Consider the following 22,073-nt stretch of genomic DNA (forward strand, 5'->3'; position numbering starts at 1 on the left):
TTCCCGCAAACGGAAAAATGTTATTCAAACAACTCTGTAGAGTCCGAGGAGGCCCTCCGTCTTAATTCTCGAGACCGCCCGGCCCTCGCTGCCCCGAGCTGGAGCAGTTGCCCCGGCGACAGCCGCTCCCTCTCAATTGGAAATGCACTCAGGCTTTGGCTAAAGGCTGTTAAAACGTTGGCCAAGTGCGGTGGCTCACGTCTGTAATCCCAGGGCAGATCACCTGAGGTCAGGAGTTTGAAACCATCCTGGCCAACACGGCGAAATTTCGTCTCTACTAAAAATACAAAAATTAGCCGGGCGTGGTGGTGCGCGCCTGTAATCCCAGCTACTCGGGAGGCTGAGGCAGGGGAATCGCTTGAACCCGGGAGGCGGAGGTTGCAGTGATCCGAGATCGCGCCACGGCACTCCAGTCTGGGCGACAGAGCGAGACTCCGTCTCAAAAAAAAAAAAAAAGGCTCCTTTACCCGAGGGCCGGCTCTCCTCACTCCCCGCCACAGGTAGGGGAAACCAGGCCGGAGCCGGCGGGCCCACCCGCCCAGAACCGGGAACTCGGTGAGCCCCGCCCCTGCCACCCCAGCGCCGGCCGCTCGGTAACAAACACTTCCACTTCCTGAGCGCTCGTCTTCGCCCGCAGCTGGGCGCCGCGCCGAGCGCAGGCTCCGCCCTGCGCGTTCCCATTGGCCGACGCCGTTCACCCGGCCGGAGCGCCCAGGCCTGCCGCCCCCTATTGGCCCGCGGAGGTCCCCACCCTCGGCGCGGCCCCGCCCCCGGAGTAAGGAGCCGGGGCGGACTCTGGGACGCTCAGACGCCGCGCGGGGCGGGGATTGGTCCGTGCTCCTCTCTCGGCTCCTCGCGGCTCGCGGCGGCCGGCGGTTCCTGGGACACCTGCTTGCTTGGCCCGTCCGGCGGCTCAGGGCTTCTCTCCTGCGCTCCCCGGTTCGCTGGACGGGAAGAAGGGCTGGGCCGTCCCCAACGGAACCTCAAGTCGCGCCGCTGACCCCGTCGCAGGGCGAGATGAGCGCGGACGCGGCGGTCGGGGCGCCCCTGCCCCGGCTCTGCTGCCTGGAGAAGGGTCCCAACGGCTACGGCTTCCACCTGCACGGGGAGAAGGGCAAGTTGGGCCAGTACATCCGGCTGGTGGAGCCCGGCTCGCCGGCCGAGAAGGCGGGGCTGCTGGCGGGGGACCGGCTGGTGGAGGTGAACGGCGAAAACGTGGAGAAGGAGACCCACCAGCAGGTGGTGAGCCGCATCCGCGCCGCCCTCAACGCCGTGCGCCTGCTGGTGGTCGACCCCGAGGCGGACGAGCAGCTGCAGAAGCTCGGCGTCCAGGTCCGAGAGGAGCTGCTGCGCGCCCAGGAAGCGCCGGGGCAGGCCGAGCCGCCGGCCGCCGCCGAGGCGCAGGGGGCTGGCAACGAAAATGAGCCTCGCGAGGCCGACAAGAGCCACCCGGAGCAGGTGAGCAGGGCCCGGGCCGCGCAGGCTGGAGTGGAGTGGGAGGGGGATCCGGAGAGACCCAGGTGCCCCGGCCGTCCAGCCCCGCGCCCGCCGTCGTTTTTCTGAAACTCGAGCTGCGAGGGGGGGGACCGCTTCCGCCCGCCGACCAGGCGCCCTGGCACATCCTAGGCAGGCCCGGGGCTGCGTCCCGCGACCTCCTCTCCTTCCCAGGCTGTGCTGGGAGCCCGAGCGCCTTTGCCGCCTGCACCTCTTGTTCCCAAGCCTTTGCGGGGGGCGGCGCAGGGGAACCCAGCCCCCTTCCCTCGGATCTGTGGGTATCTGCTCCCGTTCCTCGGAATCCCCCAATCCTGCTCCTCCCCTGGTGCCCTCTCCTCGTTCACCCCAGTCCGCAGATGGGCCGGGGAGGAAGGGCTCTCCGCCCCAGAGGTGCCAGCTTCGCCCGCCACTCCTACTTTAAAAGCTAGAGGAATAGCATTACTCCTCCTGTGCGGAGCCCGCCAGTGTGTGTCCTGAACTTCAGTCCTGCTGGACTTCATCCTCCCGGAGTCCTGTGTGACTTCGAAGAGAGAGGAAGCCCCACCATCTCAGGGCGGTGTGGGGCTTGCCTGGCGGGGAGGAGGAGCCAAGGCATCTCGGAGTGGTGGTTCTGCCACCTCAGAGGATTTACGATTCTCAGGAATGTGAAGAGTAAGCGCCTAGAACTGTATCTGGGAGGGGAGGGGAAAGACCTTGGAAGAAGAAAAAGATGGCTATGGGGAGGGCAGAGAGCTCCTGGGGCTCACGGCCCTGTGTGCGCCAGCGGAGCTCACGGTGAGCCGGTGGTCTCGCCCTGGCTTTGCCACGGTCACTCTGGTGCCCACACAGCCAGCAGGCCGGTTGCTTTTTGCCCATGTTTGGTGTTTGCCCATGGGACCCCAGTTTGGATCAGCTGCAAGAGGGGCAGCTGGCAAAACAGGCGTTGTGCTGAGCCTCCTGTCCCCAGAGAGTGGAGTGGTGCATTGTGTAGGGCAGGGCGTGAGCTTCCTAGGGCCCCTTCAGCTTGCACCAGCTCTCCCTGGTGGCAGTGTCTGATGGGAGTGTCCGTGGGGCCAGGAGGACCCTCCTGGACAGAGAAAGGGCACAGTTCGGCATTAAGGTAGAAGGCAAAGCCCTGGAGGATCAACTGGTTTGGTGGAAGTAAGGTCACCAGAAGCCCTGTCCAGCCAGAGCTGGGTGCAGGGAATGCCAGGGCCACCAGCCTCCCACTTCCTGCCCCTGCCAAGCTGGCATTGGCAAGGGGAGGGGGAAGGGATCTGAGCACCTGGAGCAAGGGGGTTGACGCCAGGGAGTTGGGGCCGATGATCTCCAGTCCCAGGCAGAAATCCAGTGTGAACTTTGTGCTGAGTCCATCGATCGATTTGACATTCTTTTTTTTTTTTTTTTGGACTTTGGCACCCACACAAATACCCACCCACCCCCACCCCCCACAAGTTGCAGTTTCGTTCAGCTCCTCCCTTTGCCCTTTTGGTTATGCTGTTGGGTGCCAGAGGGCCTGGGAGTCGAACGTGGAGGCCTGGCATAGCACACGTGCGCAAAGGCAGCGGCTTTGAGGTTCCTGGGTGAGCACAGAATCAGATTCCTGCATGTTTTGGAGGGACACCTGCATTTGTGTGTACTTTGTTAGGCCAGGAGATGAGAGGAGAGCCACCAGCAAATCCTGGGGACACCATCACCAGCCAAGTTCCAGGACTTCTGAGCTCTGCTTCTCCCATCTGTGAGATGGAGGCACTGGGCGATGTGATGCCTGCCTTCTCTAGAATTGTAGAAATGACGTGAAGCACTTGAGCCCCTTACTAAATGCTGAACTGCACTCCTTCATGCCTGGCGTCTGAATCCCAGCTCCTTTAAACTGACTCCTAGTCAACACCATTGAGTCCCTCTAGCAGAAAATCCTCTCCTCTCAATCCTGTGTGCTGAGCATACAGACGCCCATGCAGTTATTGCAAAAAAATGTTAACAGACATTTTAAGTTTGTTTTTCTAAAACACACCCCTTTCCTACATAAAGCATCACATGGAGGTTTGCCAATTGGTTTTAGTCTGAATTTGTGTGCAAGGTGGGGCTGTTCCCTTATCTTCATTAGCCCTCCACTTACTAAGTGACGATCTCAGTGGAAAAGTGTGGCGCAGAGAGTGGATGGCTGGGTGGCCTCTGGCTGGGAAGACCAGCTGTGTCCAGAACCACTCAGGGCAGAGGCTGAGGGGTGCCTGTAACACTGGCCATCCCCTCTGGGGAGTCTAGGCCTCAGGAGGTGGAAGTGGCTCTCCAGCTCTGCCCACCGGCTTTGCTTTGTGGATGGCCTTCCCCGCCTGCCCCATGGGGAGAGAGGAGCAGCAAGACCCGCCCTGCTGTTCCCCTGCTTAAAGCCCTCCTCCCCCCATTCACCACCAGTCACAGGATGAGGCCTAAACCCTTCAGTCTGGGTTCAGAGTGCCGGCCGGGCCGAGCCAGCTCAGCTTTACTAGCCGGGCTGTGCGAAGCCAAGTTACCTCACCTCTGTAAGCCTCCATTTCCTCTTGTGTAAGTTGGGGGTGATAGCAGCTACCTCGGAATTGCATGAGGCTGTGTGTAAAGCAGGTAGCTCAGTGCCTGGCACTGAGTCCGGGCTCAGCCAGCCTTTGCAGTTGGTATTGGAATGAATACGTATTTCATAGTGATCGTTGCACACCTATCATGGGGCAGCTGGCCCTGGGTCAGCCTGCCTAGTTGGGCAAGTGCCACTGTGGCCAAGCCTGGCACATAGTCAGTGCCCGATCGACGGTCACCGTGGGTTAAGAATGATATGTTGTGGCCAGGTGTGGTGACTCACACCTGTAATCCCAGCACTTTGGGAGGCCAAAGTGGGAGGATCGCCTGAGCCCAGGAGTTTGAGACCAGCCTGGGCAACATGACAAGACCCTGTCTCTATTAAATTTTTTCTTTTTTTTTTTTTTTTAAGAGTTATATGCTGTTCCATGGCCCTTCTCCATCTGGCAGCCTGTTCTCACCACTGCCTCCCTACCCCCAAAACCACACCCAGGGTCCGAATTCCCCTCTAGCCTCTAAGCCTTCACACCCTGACACTTCTGTCCCCTCCCAGGGAGCCTGTCCTTAATCCAGTAGACAGAGTTAGCATTTCCTTTCCTTCACTTTTTTTTTTTTTTTTTTTGAGACAGATTCCACCCAGGCTGGAGTGGTGTCGCAACCTCGGCTCGCTGCAGCCTCGACCTCCAGGGCTCAAGCGATCCTCCCACCTCATTCTCCCTAGTAGCTGGGACTACAGGCATGCACCACTATTCCCAGCTAATTTTTAAATTCTTTGTAGAGATGAAGTTTCACCGTGTTGCCCAGGCTGGTCTTGAACTCCTGGGCTGAGGTGATCTGCCAGCCTCGGCCTCCACCTCCTGTTTGCCCTTACATCTTTTATTGCTCTAAACACACAACATTTTAATCATCTGTTTGTGACCTTTTTCTCCACTACATGGTAAGCCCAAGGGCATCAACTGTGGCCTATTTGTGTTTCTATCCCCAGCGCTGTCCTTGGCACACAGTAGGGAGGCTCTCAAAAACAGTTTTTGAATTAATGAATGAATATATAACAACAGTCAGGGACTTTTGTCCTCATTCAGCTCATCCCGCCCTGCCCAGGGATTGGAATTCCAGATAGAACCTACCCACTCTTCTTTCTTGCCTGCTAGCAGCTTCCATTTGAAAACTAGAAAGCCAAAAGTCCAGGCTTTGGGGTCAGCCAGATCAGTGTTTGAATCCCAGCTCTGCCGTGTGCTGGTTCTGGGCTCCTGGGAGTTCATTTTTCCTGCAACCCTCAGCCTCTACCTCTGTGAAAGGCACTGCCTGCGGGGTTATTGGGAAGATTTGGTGGCATGACAGGTTTGTAAATGAAAGTGCCCAGCTTGGGGTGTTTCCTGCCAGCCCTGACCCTGATCCCAGAGTCAGAGAGTGCAGGCACCCCAGGGAGCAAGGTGGGTGGTGGGGCACAGTTAGCTGGAGGGCCATCAACCTCTTTCCCAGGGCGGGCAGGCCGTTTTACACCAACCAAGTTGGAGCTTTGGTAGGGCAGAACAGAGCTTGAGCTGCTGGGTGTTTGGATTCGAAATGGACAGGGTATGTGATTGTTTGTGTGTTGGGATCTCTTTCTTTGGTGGCAAAACAGTGTAGCCCCTGGTTCTTACCTTCAAGCTCCTGTTAACTCAGTAATTCTGGAGATGATTCTCTTGGAGATAGAGGGGGGCTTCCTGGCCGGGCGCAGTGACTTGTGCATGTAATCCCATCACTTCGGGAGGCTGAGGCGGGAGGATCACTTGAGCCCAGGAGTTTGAGACCAGCCTGGGCAACATAGTGAGACCTCGTCTCTACCAAAAAAAACAGGGGGAGGGGGGTGAATGGGGGCTTCCTTCTCAAGGAACTCCATATGTCTAGATGGGGTCCTTCTCCCCTTTCCCAGATGTCCCATCTCAATGGTCCCTGGGAAAGTGGAGTGGGGAATTAATAAGAAACTCAGGCTGGGCACGGTGGCTTACGCCTGTAATCCCAGCACTTTGAGAGGCCGAGGCGGGCGGATCAGTTGAGGTCAGGAGTTCAAGACCAGCCTGGCCAACATTGTGAAACCCCATCTCTACTAAAAATACAAAAATTAGCCAGGCGTGGTGGCAGGTGCCTGTAATCCCAGCTACTCGGGAGACTGAGGCAGGAGAATGGCTTGAACCTGGGAGGTGGAGGTTTCAGTGAGCCGAGATCGCGCCACTGCACTCCAGCCTGAGCAGCAGAGTGAGACTCATCTCCAAAATAAAAAAAAAGAAGGAAGAAGCTCAGCCGAGGTCTTGTTGGTGCTGCAGGACTCTTTACAGGGAGAAACCAGAGCTCTAGACCCCAATAACAAATGTTCCTCTGTTTTCGTTGCTCTAAGATAGAGTGGCCCTACCTGGAAGGAAACAGGTTTGTAAAGTGCCTTTAGGCACTCTACCTATGACATAAAGATGTTGACATGCATTTCTTTCTTTCTTATTTTTTTTTTTTTTTTCCTGAGACAGAGTCTTGCTCTGTCGCCCAGGCTGGAGTGCAGTGGTGTGATCTCGGCTCACTGCAACCTCCGTCTCCCAGGTTCAAGCAATTGTCCTGCCTCAGCCTTCCGTGTAGCTGGGATTACAAACACCTGCCACCACACCCTGCTATTTTTTGTATTTTTAGTAGAGATGGAGTTTCACCACGTTGGCCAGGCTGGTTTCAAACTCCTGACCTCAGGTAATCCACCTGCCTCGGCCTCCCAAGGTGCTGGGATTTTAGGCATGAGCCACCGCGCCCAGCCGATATGCATTTCATTGTCCCCCAGACAAATTAGCTATTGTTTTCTCCATTTTGTAGGTTGACAGTAAGTGTTCAATACATGATAGCTACTATTTGTGTCTAGCAGTCTGTCTCATTTAATCCACATGACCACCAGTGAGGCAGATATTGGCCCCATTCTCTGCCTATGGAGGCTGAGGCTTGATCAATTAAGGTGGCCATGGCAGGTCCCAGGACTCTGAGCTAGCAGCTCCTCCCACACAGCACAGGGCTGTGTCTTGGAACCCAGCACTCTGACTCCAGTGCCTGCACAGCCATTTGGCCACATGAGTAGGCTGTGCTTGATGCCTGACTCTGCCAGGTGTTTCTGCCCATCATATTCTGAGCCACAGCTGGACCACCGCAGTGGTATAAATTCAGGCTGCTTGAACTGGCTTCCTGTAACGGTCCAGGGCTTCCAGGTGCTCCTGTCCCTAGCAGGGCATCCTTGCAGTGCCTCAGCCTATAAGGGGTAGGCTCCTGTCCCCATCCCTTCTCACGTGATGTGATAGGTCGATCTGGAATCTGGTAACCAAGTATCTACCCCTGCCCTCACTCCCCAGAACCTGCACAGAGAGCCCCCCTCCAGGGTGGTCTTCACTGTTGACTGAAGCCTTCCCCTCATGGTAGGACAACTCACCATGTCCCCAGACTCCTAGGCAACGTTTAGGGCCCTAGGAAAGGACAAGAGTTACAGATTCCCTGAGGTCCAGGTCACCTCGGGGTGGTGTGGGAACACACAGAATGCTGGCCAGGTTCAAGTCCCACTCACTGCTGGGTGCTGAGAGCTCTGAATTCTCCGAGACAGGCTGCAGCCTCTCCCTGTGCTAAGGTCAGGGGAACAGCAATGGCCGGGGATATTTAGGGGAGTGTGTTTGGGGCAGTCTCAGGCAGCACAGGTCTGTGCTGTCTGGGCAGCAGCCACCAGCTTCGTGAGGCTCCCAGGCACTCGAGATGTGCTGGTCCACATGCAGATGTGCTGTGCGTGCAAAATGCACACCAGATTTTGAAGCCATAATACAAATAAAGGGATGTACAATAGCTCAATTGTTAAAAATGGATTACGCGTTGAAATGATAATATTTTGGGTACATTATGTTAAATAAAATATTCTATTATTTTTCCTGTTTTTTTTTTTTTTTTTGGAGGCAGAGTCTCGCTCTGTTGCCCAGGCTGGAGTATAGTGGTGCGATCTCGGCTCACTGCAACCTCCACCTCCCAGGTTCAAGCGATTCTCCTGCCTCAGCCTCCCGAGTAGCTGTGCACCACCACACCCAGCTGATTTTTGTATTTTTCTTTTTTAGTAGAGAAAGGGTTTCACCATGTTGACCAGGCTAGTCTCAAACTCCTGTCCTCAAGTAATCTGCTTGCCTCGTCCTCCCAAAATGCTGGGATTACAGGCATGAGCCACCACACCTGGCCTATTTTTCTTTTCTTTCTTTCTTTCTTTTTTTTTTTTTTGAGACAGAGCCTTGCTCTGTCGCCCAGGCTGGAGTGCAGTGGCGCGATCTCGGCTCACTGCAATCTCCACCTCCGGGATTCAAGCGGTTCTCGTGCCTCAGCCTCTGGCGTAGCTGGGACCACAGGTGTGCACCACCATGTATGTCTAATTTTCATATTTTTAGTTGAGACAGGGTTTCACCGTGTTGGCCATGCTGGTCTTGAATTCCAGACCTCAGGTGATCCACCTGCCTTGGCCTCCCAAAGTGCTGGGATTACAGATGTGAGCCACTGCACCCAGCGTATTTTTCCTTTTTCAAATGTGATGACTAGAAAATCTTACATTCCACACATGGCTGGCATTATATATCTACTGGACAGTGCTGCTGTGGATCTGAGCTCAAATCCTGCCTTCGCCCGTCAGCCATGTGTACTTGAGCAATTGACTCGAGCTTTTTGAAGCTGGGTTTCCTTTGCTGTGAAATGCTAGCAATAATACCTTCCTTGTAGGACTATAATTGGCTCTTACGAAGAAAACACGTGTAAAGAGCTCGGTGCCTAACACATAGTAGGTGTTCAGTAAATAGCAGCTGCTATTTGTTACTTCAGTGTTGAGCCCCAATTTCACAAACTCCTTGAAGGTTCTTAATAGCCCCTTGGGACAACCCCCGGGGGTTAAATCCAGAGACTTCTGGGAGGAGGGATGAGGAGGGATGCAGAAGGGAAGGCATGGGGCGGCCAGCCCTGGATGGTGTCCAGCCGGGCTGCAGCCCAGGTACCAGCCTGCTCCATCCCAGGCTTGCCCAGCCCTGCGGAGACCTGAGCCAGACTCTGCCCCCTCCTGCCCCCGTGGGTCTCCATGGCTGGCACAGGGAGAAAAGGTTACTAGCCAGAAGGAGAACCTGTTTCAGACCTCTGAGTCCTGGGATTGTCTGTCACACCAGCAGCCCTCACTTTAGTTTATGTCTCCCTCCTGGTTCCCACCCTACCAGAGTCCAGGGAAAGCTTTTCCCACTGAGAAATAGGAAGGAGGAGACCAAGGGCTAGGAGCAGTGAGTGACATTTTTTTTAAATGGACGCATCCAACATTCCCCTGCCCCACGCACAGACCTGGAGGGATGTGGAGGGTGGAAGGGGGTCCTGTAGGGTAAAATGAGGTGACATCAGGGCCACTAGGCAGGGGGCTAGTGACAGCCAAGCCCCCTGTACCTCACCTAGGGTAAGGAGAAGACACCTTCTGCCTAGAGGTATGGACACTGGCTGAGTGCCTGGAGCTCCTGGTCACTTCCCAGTGCCCCCAGGCAGCAGTCCAGGCTGGGCCAGCTGTCTCCATCCTGGCTTCCTTGAAGAGCCGGCCCCAGGCCCAGCCCTGTCTCCAGAATCTGGGGAACAAACTGAGCTGTCTCCCAGAGCAAACATGGCTCTTACACCCAACATACTCCTGACACACACACCCCAGCCCCTGAGAACAGCCAGGGCTCCTTCCTGCCCCCGCCGTCCTGCCCCCTTCCATCCTCTTGTTGGGGCTGATTTTCCTGTATTGGGCCTGGGGCACTGGTCTTCTTTGCATAAACAAGAGCCCTGGGCTGGGGGAGGGGCAGCCTTGAGAGGTGGGGTTACCTCTGTTGCTCCCCCTGGACACCCGAGTGGTCTTCCTACTCCTCCAGCCCCTTTCCTCTGGGGTCCTGAGCTGGCTGGCTCGAAGGAGGCGGGCTGGGCTGTTTCTGTAGGGCCCATCACCATGGCATCAGCCAGGCGGGGGCTGGGCCCAGTGGGGCGTTGGCCCCCAGGCTCCCACAGCCTTCCCCGAAGGGAGGAAGGAGGAGCAGGGAGCGGCCCTGGGCCTGTTCCCCAGAGACGGTCACTGGGATTAGGGTATCGACTTTCCTCAGCTTTCCAGGTGACTGCTGGTGGCGCCTATTGAATTCCGTGCCCGCCATCCGCTCCCTGGACTGCGTGGGTGGAGGTGATGGGGCAGCCACTTGGGGCGGGGTGAAGCTCCCTGGGGGAAAGGACAGATGAAGGGAGGCAGCCTGAGGGTGGAAGAGGCCCCGGGAGAAGGGTGTGTGGGGGGGGGGGCAGCTCTCCCGGCAGGGTCTTTTCTGGAAAGCCAGCCAGCATTGTGTGAAAGTGACTCTCCAGCCTGTCCAGCCCTGGGTCACCCCGCCCCAGCTGCACTGCCCATTGGCTGCTGTGGCCTCATGTTCCCTCCTGTCGATTCTGGCTCTCTGCCAGTCTCCTCTCTGAGCAGATCCCGATTTTGTCTTGAACTTGGGTCTCCCGGGCTGTCGTCACTGGAGGTCCCACTTTGCCCTCTGGAACTCACTGGGGCTGTGTTCCTTTTGAGTCTCCTCCTCCCACCATGCTTTGGGCCCCTCTGTAGCTGGCTCCTCCTAAGCTCCTGGGGGCCACACACCAAGCCCAACATGGCTGGACGTCACTCCCATTTATCCCCTTTCCCCAGAGGCAGAAGCCAGTCCTGCCCCAGCTTGGCGGTGAAGGTCCAAGAGCAATGGTGGCTGAGCTCGGCCAGGTACCCCACACCTCCCCATCTTCTCCTCTCAGTGCTGGGCCTGGAGACCACAGGCCAGGCCCCACAGATCCCCAGGGGGGCTGCCCCAAGGTACTCCCCTGCCAGCCCCAGCCTCCACCCAGGCTGGGATGGGCTGGCTTGATGGGCTGACTCAGCAACTGGCACTGACACCTCCTGGAGACAGCTGGGAGGCTCCTGCTAGGGAGGGGTGAGGAGACAAGGCTGGTCTCCCGTGGAGAGTGGGAACCCCCCTTCCCATGTGAGGGGAGGGCGTCTCTAGGGACTTGGGAAGGAGGCTGTGCAGGTGCATTGGACCTGTCTAAATGCTGGTGGGGTCTACCTGGGCTTCCCATCTCCTTGTCCAGCCACCCTCTCAGGTCCTGGAGCTGCCACAGAGCCACATCTAGACAGAACAGTGGAGCAGGTCCCAGTGCAGGGGAAAGAAACAGAGGGCACCTGAGCCCCTCAGCCTGGGTCCCCCGTTTCCCCTTGAACTGCATGACTTGGTGCTGGCAGAGCGGAGCAAGGCTCAAAGCAGGCCCCGGAGCTTTGGCACCATATGTCACTAGGCGAGGGGCACTGGGGCGAAGATCAGTAAGGGAAGCCCACAGCACAGAGACCAGGGCCAGAGGATGGGCATCCCAAAGGCAGCTAGCACAGCCCTGTCCTGCCAGCCGGGGGAGCGCCCAGAGCCACCTGCCCCCAGTCCAGCCATTCCCCTGCCGCGTCACCCACACCAGGCTTCATCCCCCAGCTCAGGCCGTAGCTCCAGCTGCGAGAGGCCCTGAGCACTCAGAGGGAAGGCTGTGGTAGGTTGTGGTTTCTTCAGCTCCCAGCCCACCTCCAGCAGAGGCTGCAGCCGATGCCCTGGAGAGAGCCCCTGTCTGCCCTCCACTGCCTGACTCCTGTTGGCACCTCACCTCCCAATGGGTTGCCCCATTCTGGACCTGGATCCTTAAGGAGCACCCTGCAGTGTGGTGGAAAGAGGACAGGTTCCAAGTCAGAGACCAGGGTTGGAGTTCTGGCTGTGTGATGTCAGGCAGTGGGCTCCACATCTCTGAGCCTCAGTTTCCCCATCTCAAAAACAGCTGACAAGCCCCAGCCAGGTTGTTATGGGAAGGTTTTTGGGAGCACGGGGACTGTGGAGGGAGGTTGGAGGAGGTCACTAGAGCTGCCCCCTGCCTGTCCTGAGATTTCACCCTCCCCACTTTCTCAGGGTGTCTGGCAGAAGCAGAAAGCTGTGCCTGTCCTGGTGACGGCAACTGGTCAGACTTGTTTCTGCTCACCTAGGCAGCCCGGGGGAGGGCCTGGCTGGGAGCTTTGTGGAGGGATTAGCTCTAGGGGAGAAGAGCCTCACCCGTAGGGCTGTGGGAGTGCCGGGGGTGAGCCTGGGGCAGGCGACAGCCGAACTAGCTGGGAGTGGGCCCTGCAGTGAGGCCGGGGATGGGCCAGGGAGAACAAGGCAAGAGGAGCTTCATTCAGGGTTCCTGAGCCTTTGTGAGCCACTCAATTTTTTACCACTCACCTAACCGTCTTTGTTGTTGGGGTGAGGGGCCCTCGAGCCTGGATCTGGGTATGAAACACAGGCAAGAAAGACCTGCCCAAGCCTTTAAAGGAATGCAAAGTCATCCTCTAGCCACCCCCAGAGACCGAAAGGCTGGGGATTGAGTGTCCTGCAGATGGTGGCGGCCTCCTGGGGCTGGCAAGTTGGGACAGAGGCCCATAAGCCCTCCTGGGCGCGCCTTCCCACCCCTCTCAGCCCTCTCCACTCCCAGCTGGGGATTTGGGTTTCAGAGCAGCCTGGCACACACACCCTCACCCCACCAGAATCTCACTCCCAGCTTCCTATGACTATTCATTAGTATTCACAACAATGGGAAAGTCTGGGTGTGCACAGGGATTTTTTACAGTTAGAAAGTGTTTAAGTCAATGACCTCACTGGGCCTCAGCAACCCTGGGAGGCAGATGGCAGTCAGAATGATCCATCAATGACCTGCCCCAGGGTCACACAGCTCCTAAACAGGGGAGCTGGAACCTGGCTCGGAGCCTTGACTATCCACTGCTCATTGTCTGATGTGCTGAGTGATAACACAGGGCCAGCAGGCTGGACAGCAGCCAGTGGCCCTGCACCAGGCCTGGAGGAGGGGAAGAGGGACAGGGACTCAGGCGTAGTCCTTAGGCACAGGCTTCGGCCACCCACGCCCGTATTCCCTCCATCATACTGTGTGTCCAGGCCTGCAGCTTCTAAGCTGAGCTGCTTACTTTGGACCAAGCACGTTGGAAACTGTTTTCAGCTGAGTCCAAGCACTCGAAATCTGCGTGTGCCCTTTTAGTAGGTCACACCCTCCAGGCCACAGCCACACTGGGCTCCCTTTAGCCCAGCCCTGCTTTTCCCAGTCCCCTCCTTGTTCAGGCTCCTCTTTCTGGGGTCTCTGTGCTTCCGTTGCCACCTCTGCCCTCGGGCAGCGGTGTCGGGGGAGGAGGTCCTGGAACGCCTGAGGATGGCCCCTGAGATGGCTACGTCTTGTCCAGGTCCCCTTGCTGTGCTGCACAATAGGTTTTTGGTTATCTGCTCCTTCTGGCTCCCTTTTGGCTGGGCCATTTGGCTTGGTGGGGGTGAGAGAGAGTTCGCGTATATGGAGGAAGGCTTTACTGTAAACACACTGACCAGCTTTCAGTAAACACCTGCCTCTTCCTCCCCTGCTGCAGAGAACGGGGTACAAAGGGGCTGGGGGTCCTCAGTCATATGCCCCAGGTCCCCAGCCAGGCTGACAGGGGTGCCACACTCTGCCCCCTCTCCAGGAGGGCCAGACTGAGCCACCAATGGGGAGGGATACAGGCCCGATCAACACAGCATGTGATTCACCTTAGACTGTCAGAAGGGACAGGCATGTGAGAGCTAACCTGGTCCTATCCCTCATTTGCCAGAAGAGGAAACTGAGGCTTGGACAGAGCAGTGTTTTACCCACGTCATCTAAGCAGTTTGCTGCGGTGCTGGGTATCCACGAAAGTCTTCTGAGTCCTGGGCCAGAACCCTCTCAAATTGCTGTGTAGGGATCTAAGCAAATTTGCATGCTCCCAAACCTTCCTTGGTTGGGGAGATGGGGACAGGCAGAGGACAGGGAAGGCAGAACCTGGGGCACTGGGGAATAGCCACGGACCCTCCCCTGTCCCTGCAGCGCGAGCTTCGGCCTCGGCTCTGTACCATGAAGAAGGGCCCCAGTGGCTACGGCTTCAACCTGCACAGCGACAAGTCCAAGCCAGGTCAGTTCATCCGGTCAGTGGACCCAGACTCCCCGGCTGAGGCTTCAGGGCTCCGGGCCCAGGATCGCATTGTGGAGGTGATGCTTCTCGCTCTCTTTCTATCTGACTGCGCCCACCCCCTGCAGATCAGCAGCACCTGGGGCAGCCATCATACCATCATGAGCTTGATTAGCCCATGGGCATAGCCAACCTGGAGCTGCTGGATGGATGGGTGGATGGGAGGAAGGGTGGTGGATGGATACATGGAAGGACAGATGGGCTGACTGACGGACTCCTTTCTTACCCCCACTCTCCCCTGGACTCCTCCTTGCCAAGCAGATACACTGGGCAGCCTGTGATTCACCCATCGATCAGGGAGATGTCTGGGGCCCTTCCAGAGCTTCCCTGCTGCCAGGCACACAGAGTGGGGTGGCAGTAACAAAACCCCTCTCGTGAGTCAGGCCTTTATTTATTTAGTTATTATTATTATTTTTATTTTTTTAAATGGAGTCTCGCTTTGTTGCCCAGGCTGGGGGAGTGCAGTGGCACAATCCCAGCTCACTGCCACCTCCGCCTCCTGGGTTCAAGCGATTCTCCTGCCTCAGCCTCCTGAGTAGCTGGGATTACAGGTGCCCGCCACCACGCCTGGCTAATGTTTGCATTTTTAGTACAGACAGGGTTTTACCATGTTGGTCAGGCTGGTCTCAAACTCCTGACCTCAAGTGATCCGCCTGCCTCGGCCTCCCAAAGTGCTGGGATTCCAGGCGTGAGCCACCTCACCCGGCCCTGAGTTAGGCTTTTAGACTCGGGCATTCAGTGCTCTGGTGCTGTGCTCCTGGGAGAGGAAACGTGAACCAAATGCTCAGGCAGGTCCCAGAATCACAGTCTTAGAACCTTAGAGCTAGAGATCAGCTCTCCCAAGACTTCTCATTTTACACGTGAGAAAACCAAGGCCCAGAGAGGGAAGTCGGACAGCAAGTCCTTACCCAGGCTGGGCCCCACCCCAGCCTCCCAGCTCGCTCCCATCTCATCTCTCCCAGCTGTGTTTGTTTAGTCTCGTCTGGATATTTTCGTTGGCCCTTCCCATGTATCCTGCCTCCCTAGCTGACTGTCAATGGGAGGACCCCCCAGCCTCGTTCAGGACTCTGCAGAAATGGCGGGGGTCAGTATCCCCAAGTTGTGAACTGCAAACTGGCTGAGAACCAAGGTGGCCACCCCTGCCCCCAGCCCCCCTCCACTTCCCTGCCCCAGAACCAAGGCCTGTGCCCGTAACGCCTCCCCGACCCCGCCCTGCAGGTGAACGGGGTCTGCATGGAGGGGAAGCAGCATGGGGACGTGGTGTCTGCCATCAGGGCTGGTGGGGACGAGACCAAGCTGCTGGTGGTGGACAGGGAAACCGATGAGTTCTTCAAGAAATGCAGAGTGACCCCATCTCAGGAGCACCTGAATGGTAAGCTGGGTGGGGCCGCTGGCCGTCCTGGGGCTGGAGACCCCCAAGTCAGGGATGTGAGCCAGGGCTAAGACTGCTGGGTCCCAGGTGAGGGGTGGGCAGCTTCCCGGCGTGGGTGCTCCCTCCTTCTCCTTCATGGGAGGCCCAGAGGTGTGGGCTTGGGGAGTGGGGGCCTAGCGTAGGGAGTGGCAGTGGGTTTCTGAGGACGGTCTGTGATGGGGTCAACTGGCATGAGGTCAGTGAGAGAGATGGACAGATCTTCTGGTTCCTGGCCAAAGCTGCAGCCCCAAAGGAGGCCCAAGCCCCCAGTCCTGTCCCTACCAGCAGGCTTTCAGGGCAGTGTCAATGTGAGGAAAGGGTTAACTCCGGGGAGGCCTCCAGCCTTTGCTTGGTCAGATCAGAGTCCAGTGACAGGGGCCCGGTGCCTCCCCCTCTCTCCTCTCAGGTTGTCTTGGAAACCCAGCCTTGCTGGCTCTAGAGAGTAGTGGGTCCCCCTTCAACCCCTGGGCCCCTGCCCTCCCCATCCCCCACCATCACCCTGCCAAGCCTGGCGCCTCCCCCTGCCCAGGCCCGAGCCAAACAGGGCAGGGCTGCTGCACCGGGGCAGGGAGGGGTTAAGCATGCTCTGCTCCTTGGTCTGGACTTTCTCCCTGGGAAGATGGCTCCCTGGAGCGGGCAGGGGTGCTCACTGGGCCATATTGAGGGTGGAACCTCTTGGGACTTTGCAGTGGGCGGGGCCTCCTGGAGACTCAAGGTTGTATGTGTAAAAGGGGATCCACACAAAGGTCTTGCTGCAGACTCCCATCCCCAGCTGGAAGGGCCCACTGGGGAGGCCCTGTCCCCTTCTGGCGCAATCCAAGGCCTGAGGCTCCTAGAAGAGGGGATGGCCCCTGGAAGTCCCTAGCTGGCTCTGGGCATGGGAGGTGGGGTACCGTCTTACCCTTATCTCCCAAGTTCAGGGAAACCAGGTAACTCAGATAATCCCCTTCTCCACTGAGGAGGAGACTAAGGCCTAGAGAAGCCCCAGCCTTCCTCCTAGGGATCTGATACGAGGAAGACACAGCTGGAATCTGGATTCCACTCAGCTCCTGGGATACTGTCCCCCTGCTTCCCCCACCCCTTCACCCTGCAGGTAATTGGCCCCCCTCAGACATTCCTCCCTCTTCTGCCTATCTCTCGGGCTAGAGGGGCTGCAGCCTCTGGCCAAAGGACCTGAAGAGGGAGAGGCCTGGGGACAGTCCCCTCCCCGCAGTCCCTCCAGGATGGCATCCTCACCCTTTCCATAGGGAGGAATGCCCCCCTCTCCGGCTGCCAGGGTTTCACCCTGACCACTGTGAGCTGATGGGGAGGGGACAGTGAGTGTCCCTGTGTCCCAGCAGCCTGTCCTTGCCCAGGGAAGGCTGTGGGTGTCAAAAGGGAGGAGAAGATGAGAGTCAGGTATCTCTGGCTGTGTCCTGCACTGGGGACAGGGAAAAGATAACCAGGAATTTTAAGCTAAGAGTTCAGAAGAAGCCCAATGCTGACCAGTCCCTGGAGATGGAACAGCCACCCCTGAAGCCATGTGGGACCCTTACCCTGAGTGAGCCCAGTGAAGGTGACCCCAGACCTGTCTTCTCTCCCTCTGACCCCTCCAGGTTTCCCACTGGCTGGGGGAGGGGATACTCAGGACACACCCCTTGAGCCTTCTCGTCCCCCCTCATTTCCTGATTGGCAAATAGGAGTTGGGATTATTTTCTCTCTTTTTTTCTTTTTTTTTTTTTTTTTTTTTTGAGACGGAGTCCTGCTCTGTCCCCCAGGCTGGAGTGCAGTGGTGTGATCTCGGCTCACTGCAACATCTGCCTCCTAGGTTCAAGTGATTGTCCTGCCTCAGTCTCTCGAGTAGCTGGGATTACAGGCGCCCGCCACCATGCCCGGCTAATTTTTGTATTTTTAGTAGGAATAGGGTTTCACCATGTTGGCCAGGCTGGTCTTGAACTCCTGAACCTCAGGTGATCCACCTGCCACAGTCTCCCAAAGTGCTGGGGTCCCAGGCATGAACCACCTAGCCCGAACTATTTTCTCTTTCAGTTGAGGCGGGTACTAACTGTAGTCTGGGGTGTGGTTCCAATTTCGGTGTCATCATCATCACCTGGGAAGCATTTGGAAAATGTTGATTCCTAGGCCTGCCCACTAAACCAGAATCTGTGCTGCCAAGGTCCAGGAATCTGTCCTTTAACAAGCTTCCCATGTAGGAGTTCCCAGGTAAGAATTAGGCAGCCATCCTGGAATTTCATCCCTATCTGGGACAATACATTTTTTAAACACCTTGTGACCCATCAGTGCCTCATAAGATCGATTTAGTAGATAGAGACCAGCAGGTTGGTTTTTTTTTTTTTTTTTTTTTGCCAGAGTCTTGCTGTGTTGCCCAGGCTGGAGTGTAGTGGCGCGATCTCGGCTCACTGCAACCTCCACCTTCTGGGTTCAAACAATTTTCCCGCCTCAGCCTCCCAAATAGCTAGGATTACAGGCGTGTGCCACCATGCCCAGCTAATTTTCTTTTAGTCTTTTTTAGTAGAGACAGGGTTTCACCATGTTGGCCAGGCTGGTCTCGAACTCCTGACCTCAAGTGATCCAGCTGCCTCGGCCTCCCAAAGTGCTGGGATTACTGGTGTGAGCCACTATGCCTGGCCCAGAAATTTTTTTGTTTTTTTTTTAATGAAATGAAATTAAAAATATCAAAGAACACTGTAGTAAGGGTATTGCTTTGTGAAACTTGTCACACAAAATCTTTGTGTGTGCTGAGTCATCAAAATGGCAAACGTAGGCCAGACATTTGCTCACACCGGTAATCCCAACACTTTGGGAGGCCAAGGTGGAAGGATTGCTTGGGGCTAGGAGTTTGAGACCAGCCTGCACGACATGGCAAGGCCCCATCTCTACCAAAAAAAAAAATTTTTTTTAATAACTAACAAGGCAAATGTATTCATGGTGAGTGGTAGTCAAAAAAGTTTGAGATGTTGACCCAGGGAACAAGATCTAATAATCTGCCTAAACCCAACTCCCACCTCCTCTCCACGCTCTATTCCATCCCCGTTCTGGACTCACCTCTGCTCTGTCCTTCGCCTAGGTCCCCTGCCTGTGCCCTTCACCAATGGGGAGATACAGAAGGTAAGGGCGGGTCCCCTGTCTCTCTGGATTTCAATCCTTGGGGTGCGGGAGACAGATCAGAAGGTGCTGTGGTTGGTAGGATAGCCATCTGACTAAGGCCAAAACCCCAGGGTCCCCAGTTCCAGCTCCTTCTTCAGCTTCAAGCTATAGAAATGCCAGAACCGTCTTGGCCGCTGCCTGGGGCCAAAGCTGTCAGGAGGGAGCGGGCTGGCTGGGCCCCTCTGCAGCCCGCCATCCTGGGTGACAAGCCCCCCCGCCTCCAACTCCCCACCATACAGAAGGGGCCATTCTTCCCCCCAAGAACAGAGCTTCAGTGTCTGCCCTCGGGCAGCCAGGCCCCTGCTACTCCCAGTCTGGGTTGGAAGAACAAAGCCCCTCCTCCCCCCTTCCCTGGGCAGAAGGGAAGGGGGTGAGGCTGGGGAAGAGATGGTGGGGCTGGGTGCCAGCTGAAGCCATGGAGGAACCCAGGAAGGGGCTGGGTGCCAAGCTGACGCCCCAGCCAAAGCCTTCGCTCTGGGACAGGCTGACTCAGTCAGGCCACAGAGCAGGAACTCTGCAGGGTCTGCTCAGAGGTTCCCCTTCCCTAGGAGCTCCTGCCAGGGTACTTGGCAAGGGGGAGGGCCCTTGGACCCGGGCCTCAACCTTCTTTCACCTCATCTTTGGATCTAGAACTTTCCATCCACCTTTCTCCTTCAAGGCCCTCCTTTGCTGCTTCAGGGTTAGGGTTTCAGGATTCCTGGGGTCAAATCCTGGCAAACAGGTGGACCACAGGAGATTCAGGGAGCACCACATGGGTTCCCCGTGCCAAGCAGAGGGGCCCCCAGTGTCCCCACATTCCAAGAAGCCCCTCCCTGGTCACTGGCCCAAAAGGCAAGTCAGTACCTAAAAGCCACATTGGAGTGGCCCAGGGAGAGGGAGCAGTTCAGCTAATCCCATGATGGTCTGTACCCGTCCCATCCCTCCAGCGTGAGCAGCAGAACCAGCCTGCCCTCTGATCCTCGAAGGAATGTAAAAAGGAGCCCTAGCAGGCTCAGGAGGTGGGAACCAGGGGTGGGTGGCCAGGGTATCAGTGCTACCTCTTCTCAGTTTGAGGCCCCTACTTCCCCAGGAGCTCCCTCCCTCCTCAGGAGCCCCTCACCCCATCCTCTGACAACCCACAACCCTCTCCTCTCTGCCAGGAGAACAGTCGTGAAGCCCTGGCAGAGGTAGCCTTGGAGAGCCCCAGGCCAGCCCTGGTGAGATCCGCCTCCAGTGACACCAGCGAGGAGGTAGGCCAGCCATGCAGGGGGTGGCAACTGGGTTACAGGAAGCCGATTCCCAGGCCCCACTTGTTCCTGGCACACCAGCCTGCCTTTGAGGTCACATGCTGAGCCGCATTCTGTTCTTGTGACCTGGCTTCCCTGGGCACGGCCCCAAGGGAGCCACCTCACCCAGGCTGAGGACCAGGGAGCCTAATGAGGGACTGACTCCCAACTTCCTGCCCCCACTTCTCTTTACAGCTGAATTCCCAAGACAGCCCTCCAAAACAGGACCCCACAGCGCCCTCATCTACCTCCTCCTCTGACCCCATCCTGGACTTCAACATCTCCCTGGCCATGGCCAAAGAGAGGGCCCACCAGAAGCGCAGCAGCAAACGGGCCCCGCAGATGGACTGGAGCAAGAAAAACGAACTCTTCAGCAACCTCTGAGCGCCCTGCTGCCACCCAGTGACGGGCAGGGCCGAGCCGGCATTCCACCCCACCCTTTTCCTTCTCCCCAATTACTCCCCTGAATCAACGCACAAATCAGCACCCACATCCCCTTTCTTGACAAATGATTTTTCTAGAGAGCTATGTTCTTCCCGTACGCTAGGGAAGGTGAATGTGTTCCCGTCCTCCCGCAATCAGAAAGGAGATTCTGCCTCCCTCCTCCTCACTGAGTGCCTCATCCTACTGGGTGTCCCTTTGCCACCCTGCCTGGGACATCACTGGAACCTGCATCACGCCAGGATCGTGGGACCAGGCGAGAGGGCACCCTCCCTTCCTCCCCCATGTGATAACTGGGTCCAGGGCTGATCAAAGAACTCTGACTGCAGAACTGCCGCTCTCAGTGGACCGGGCATCTGTTATCCCGAGAGGTGTGGCAGACACATCTTGTTTTCGTTTGATTTTTGTTGTTAAGAGTGCAGTATTGCAGAGTCTAGAGGAATTTTTGTTTCCTTGATTAACATGATTTTCCTGGTTGTTGCATCCAGGGCATGGCAGTGGCCTCAGCCTTAAACTTTTGTTCCCACTCCCACCCTCAGCGAACTGGGCAGCACGGGAAGGGTTTGGCTACCCCTGCCCATCCCTGAGCCAGGTACCACCATTGTAAGGAAACACTTTGAGAAATTCAGCTGGTTCCTCCAAACCCTCCAGCCTCCGTGTGTTCCTTGGAAGTTTTGTCCTCTGGCTTTGGACCCCTTATAGGTAGAAAGTGAGAAATGGTAAGCCAAGATAGTCTTTGGCTGGGAGGGTGGGGTATACTGGAGGGAGGCCCATCTAGGGCTCCCTGTGACCCCAAGCCTGGGTAGCTTTAGCTAGAGGGCCTAGCTGCAGAAGTCCTGTAGGAAGGAGGATGCATGCACCCAGCCGGGTATTCAGCTTGGTGGTCAGTGTGCCTGTGTGCCAGGCTGCAAGCACTGATGTGGGCTGGGGACCCCTTGTCTGATGGGGACATTTACAAGGGGAAGTGGGAGCTCAGACCAACGTGCTCAGAGGACTCTGGGAGGTTCTTCTAATTCCAGGAGCGTGGAAAGTGTGTCCCAGGATGGAGCTGGGTTTGGAATGTGAGGACTTGGCTTTACTCTTCCTGCCTATAGCCAGTGGGGTGCAGAATTCCCAGGGGCAGGCTGGGCTGGTGCCAGATCCTCTATCTTATCTGGCCATTGTGACCTGATTAGAGGGCAAGTGTCCAGTGCCAGGGGAAAACAAACCGGTCCACTGAGCCCTGGGACGTGCTGTGTGGCTAGGTGGGGTGGAAGGGACTTTTCAAGGGCAAAATGCCCTGCTCCTAACAAAAGACCCAGGTCCCTGATACCTTTGGCACCTGAAGCCTGATCTGGAGGTCCAGGAAGGTGGCCTGCAAGAGCTAGGCTGCAGGGCCGGGAGGTTCCGGGCAGGTGCTCAGAAGGAAGGTGCCCCCAGGCTAGTCTCCACCCAACCCAAAGGGACACCTCTCAGAAAATAGGCTCCTGGGCTGAGGGGAATGAGTAAAGCAGGTATCTGGAATCAGGGAGTGGACAGTGTCCCCTAGACCAGTCACTATCTGGCCATCTCCTGCTCCTTGTCAGAGGAACCATCCAAAACCCTTACCACAGTAGTGCCCTGCTCAGCTGACCTGCCCCTACCCCACCCTTGCTTCTACCCTTTGGCCCCTGACAGATTCCCCTCGACAGGGGTTGTGGAGGGGCCCCTCCCTATCTAT

General features: G+C 56.9%; 1 protein-coding gene across 1 annotated transcript; it reads left to right on the plus strand.

Annotated features, from left to right (window-relative positions):
- Nucleotides 1-797: 797 nt before the first annotated feature.
- On the plus strand, nucleotides 798-21,017 carry NHERF1 (NHERF family PDZ scaffold protein 1). The gene is made up of 6 exons (XM_032177525.2): nucleotides 798-1,458; nucleotides 13,969-14,130; nucleotides 15,329-15,482; nucleotides 18,589-18,629; nucleotides 19,808-19,897; nucleotides 20,129-21,017. Exons 1-6 carry the CDS (start codon nucleotides 1,018-1,020, stop codon nucleotides 20,315-20,317), a joined length of 1,077 nt encoding a protein of 358 aa, XP_032033416.1. The 5' UTR covers nucleotides 798-1,017; the 3' UTR covers nucleotides 20,318-21,017.
- The last annotated feature ends 1,056 nt before the right edge of the window (nucleotides 21,018-22,073 follow it).

Source organism: Hylobates moloch, unplaced genomic scaffold, assembly GCF_009828535.3.
Source record: "Hylobates moloch isolate HMO894 unplaced genomic scaffold, HMol_V3 SCAFFOLD_15, whole genome shotgun sequence".
NCBI classification, from domain to species: Eukaryota; Metazoa; Chordata; class Mammalia; order Primates; family Hylobatidae; genus Hylobates; species Hylobates moloch.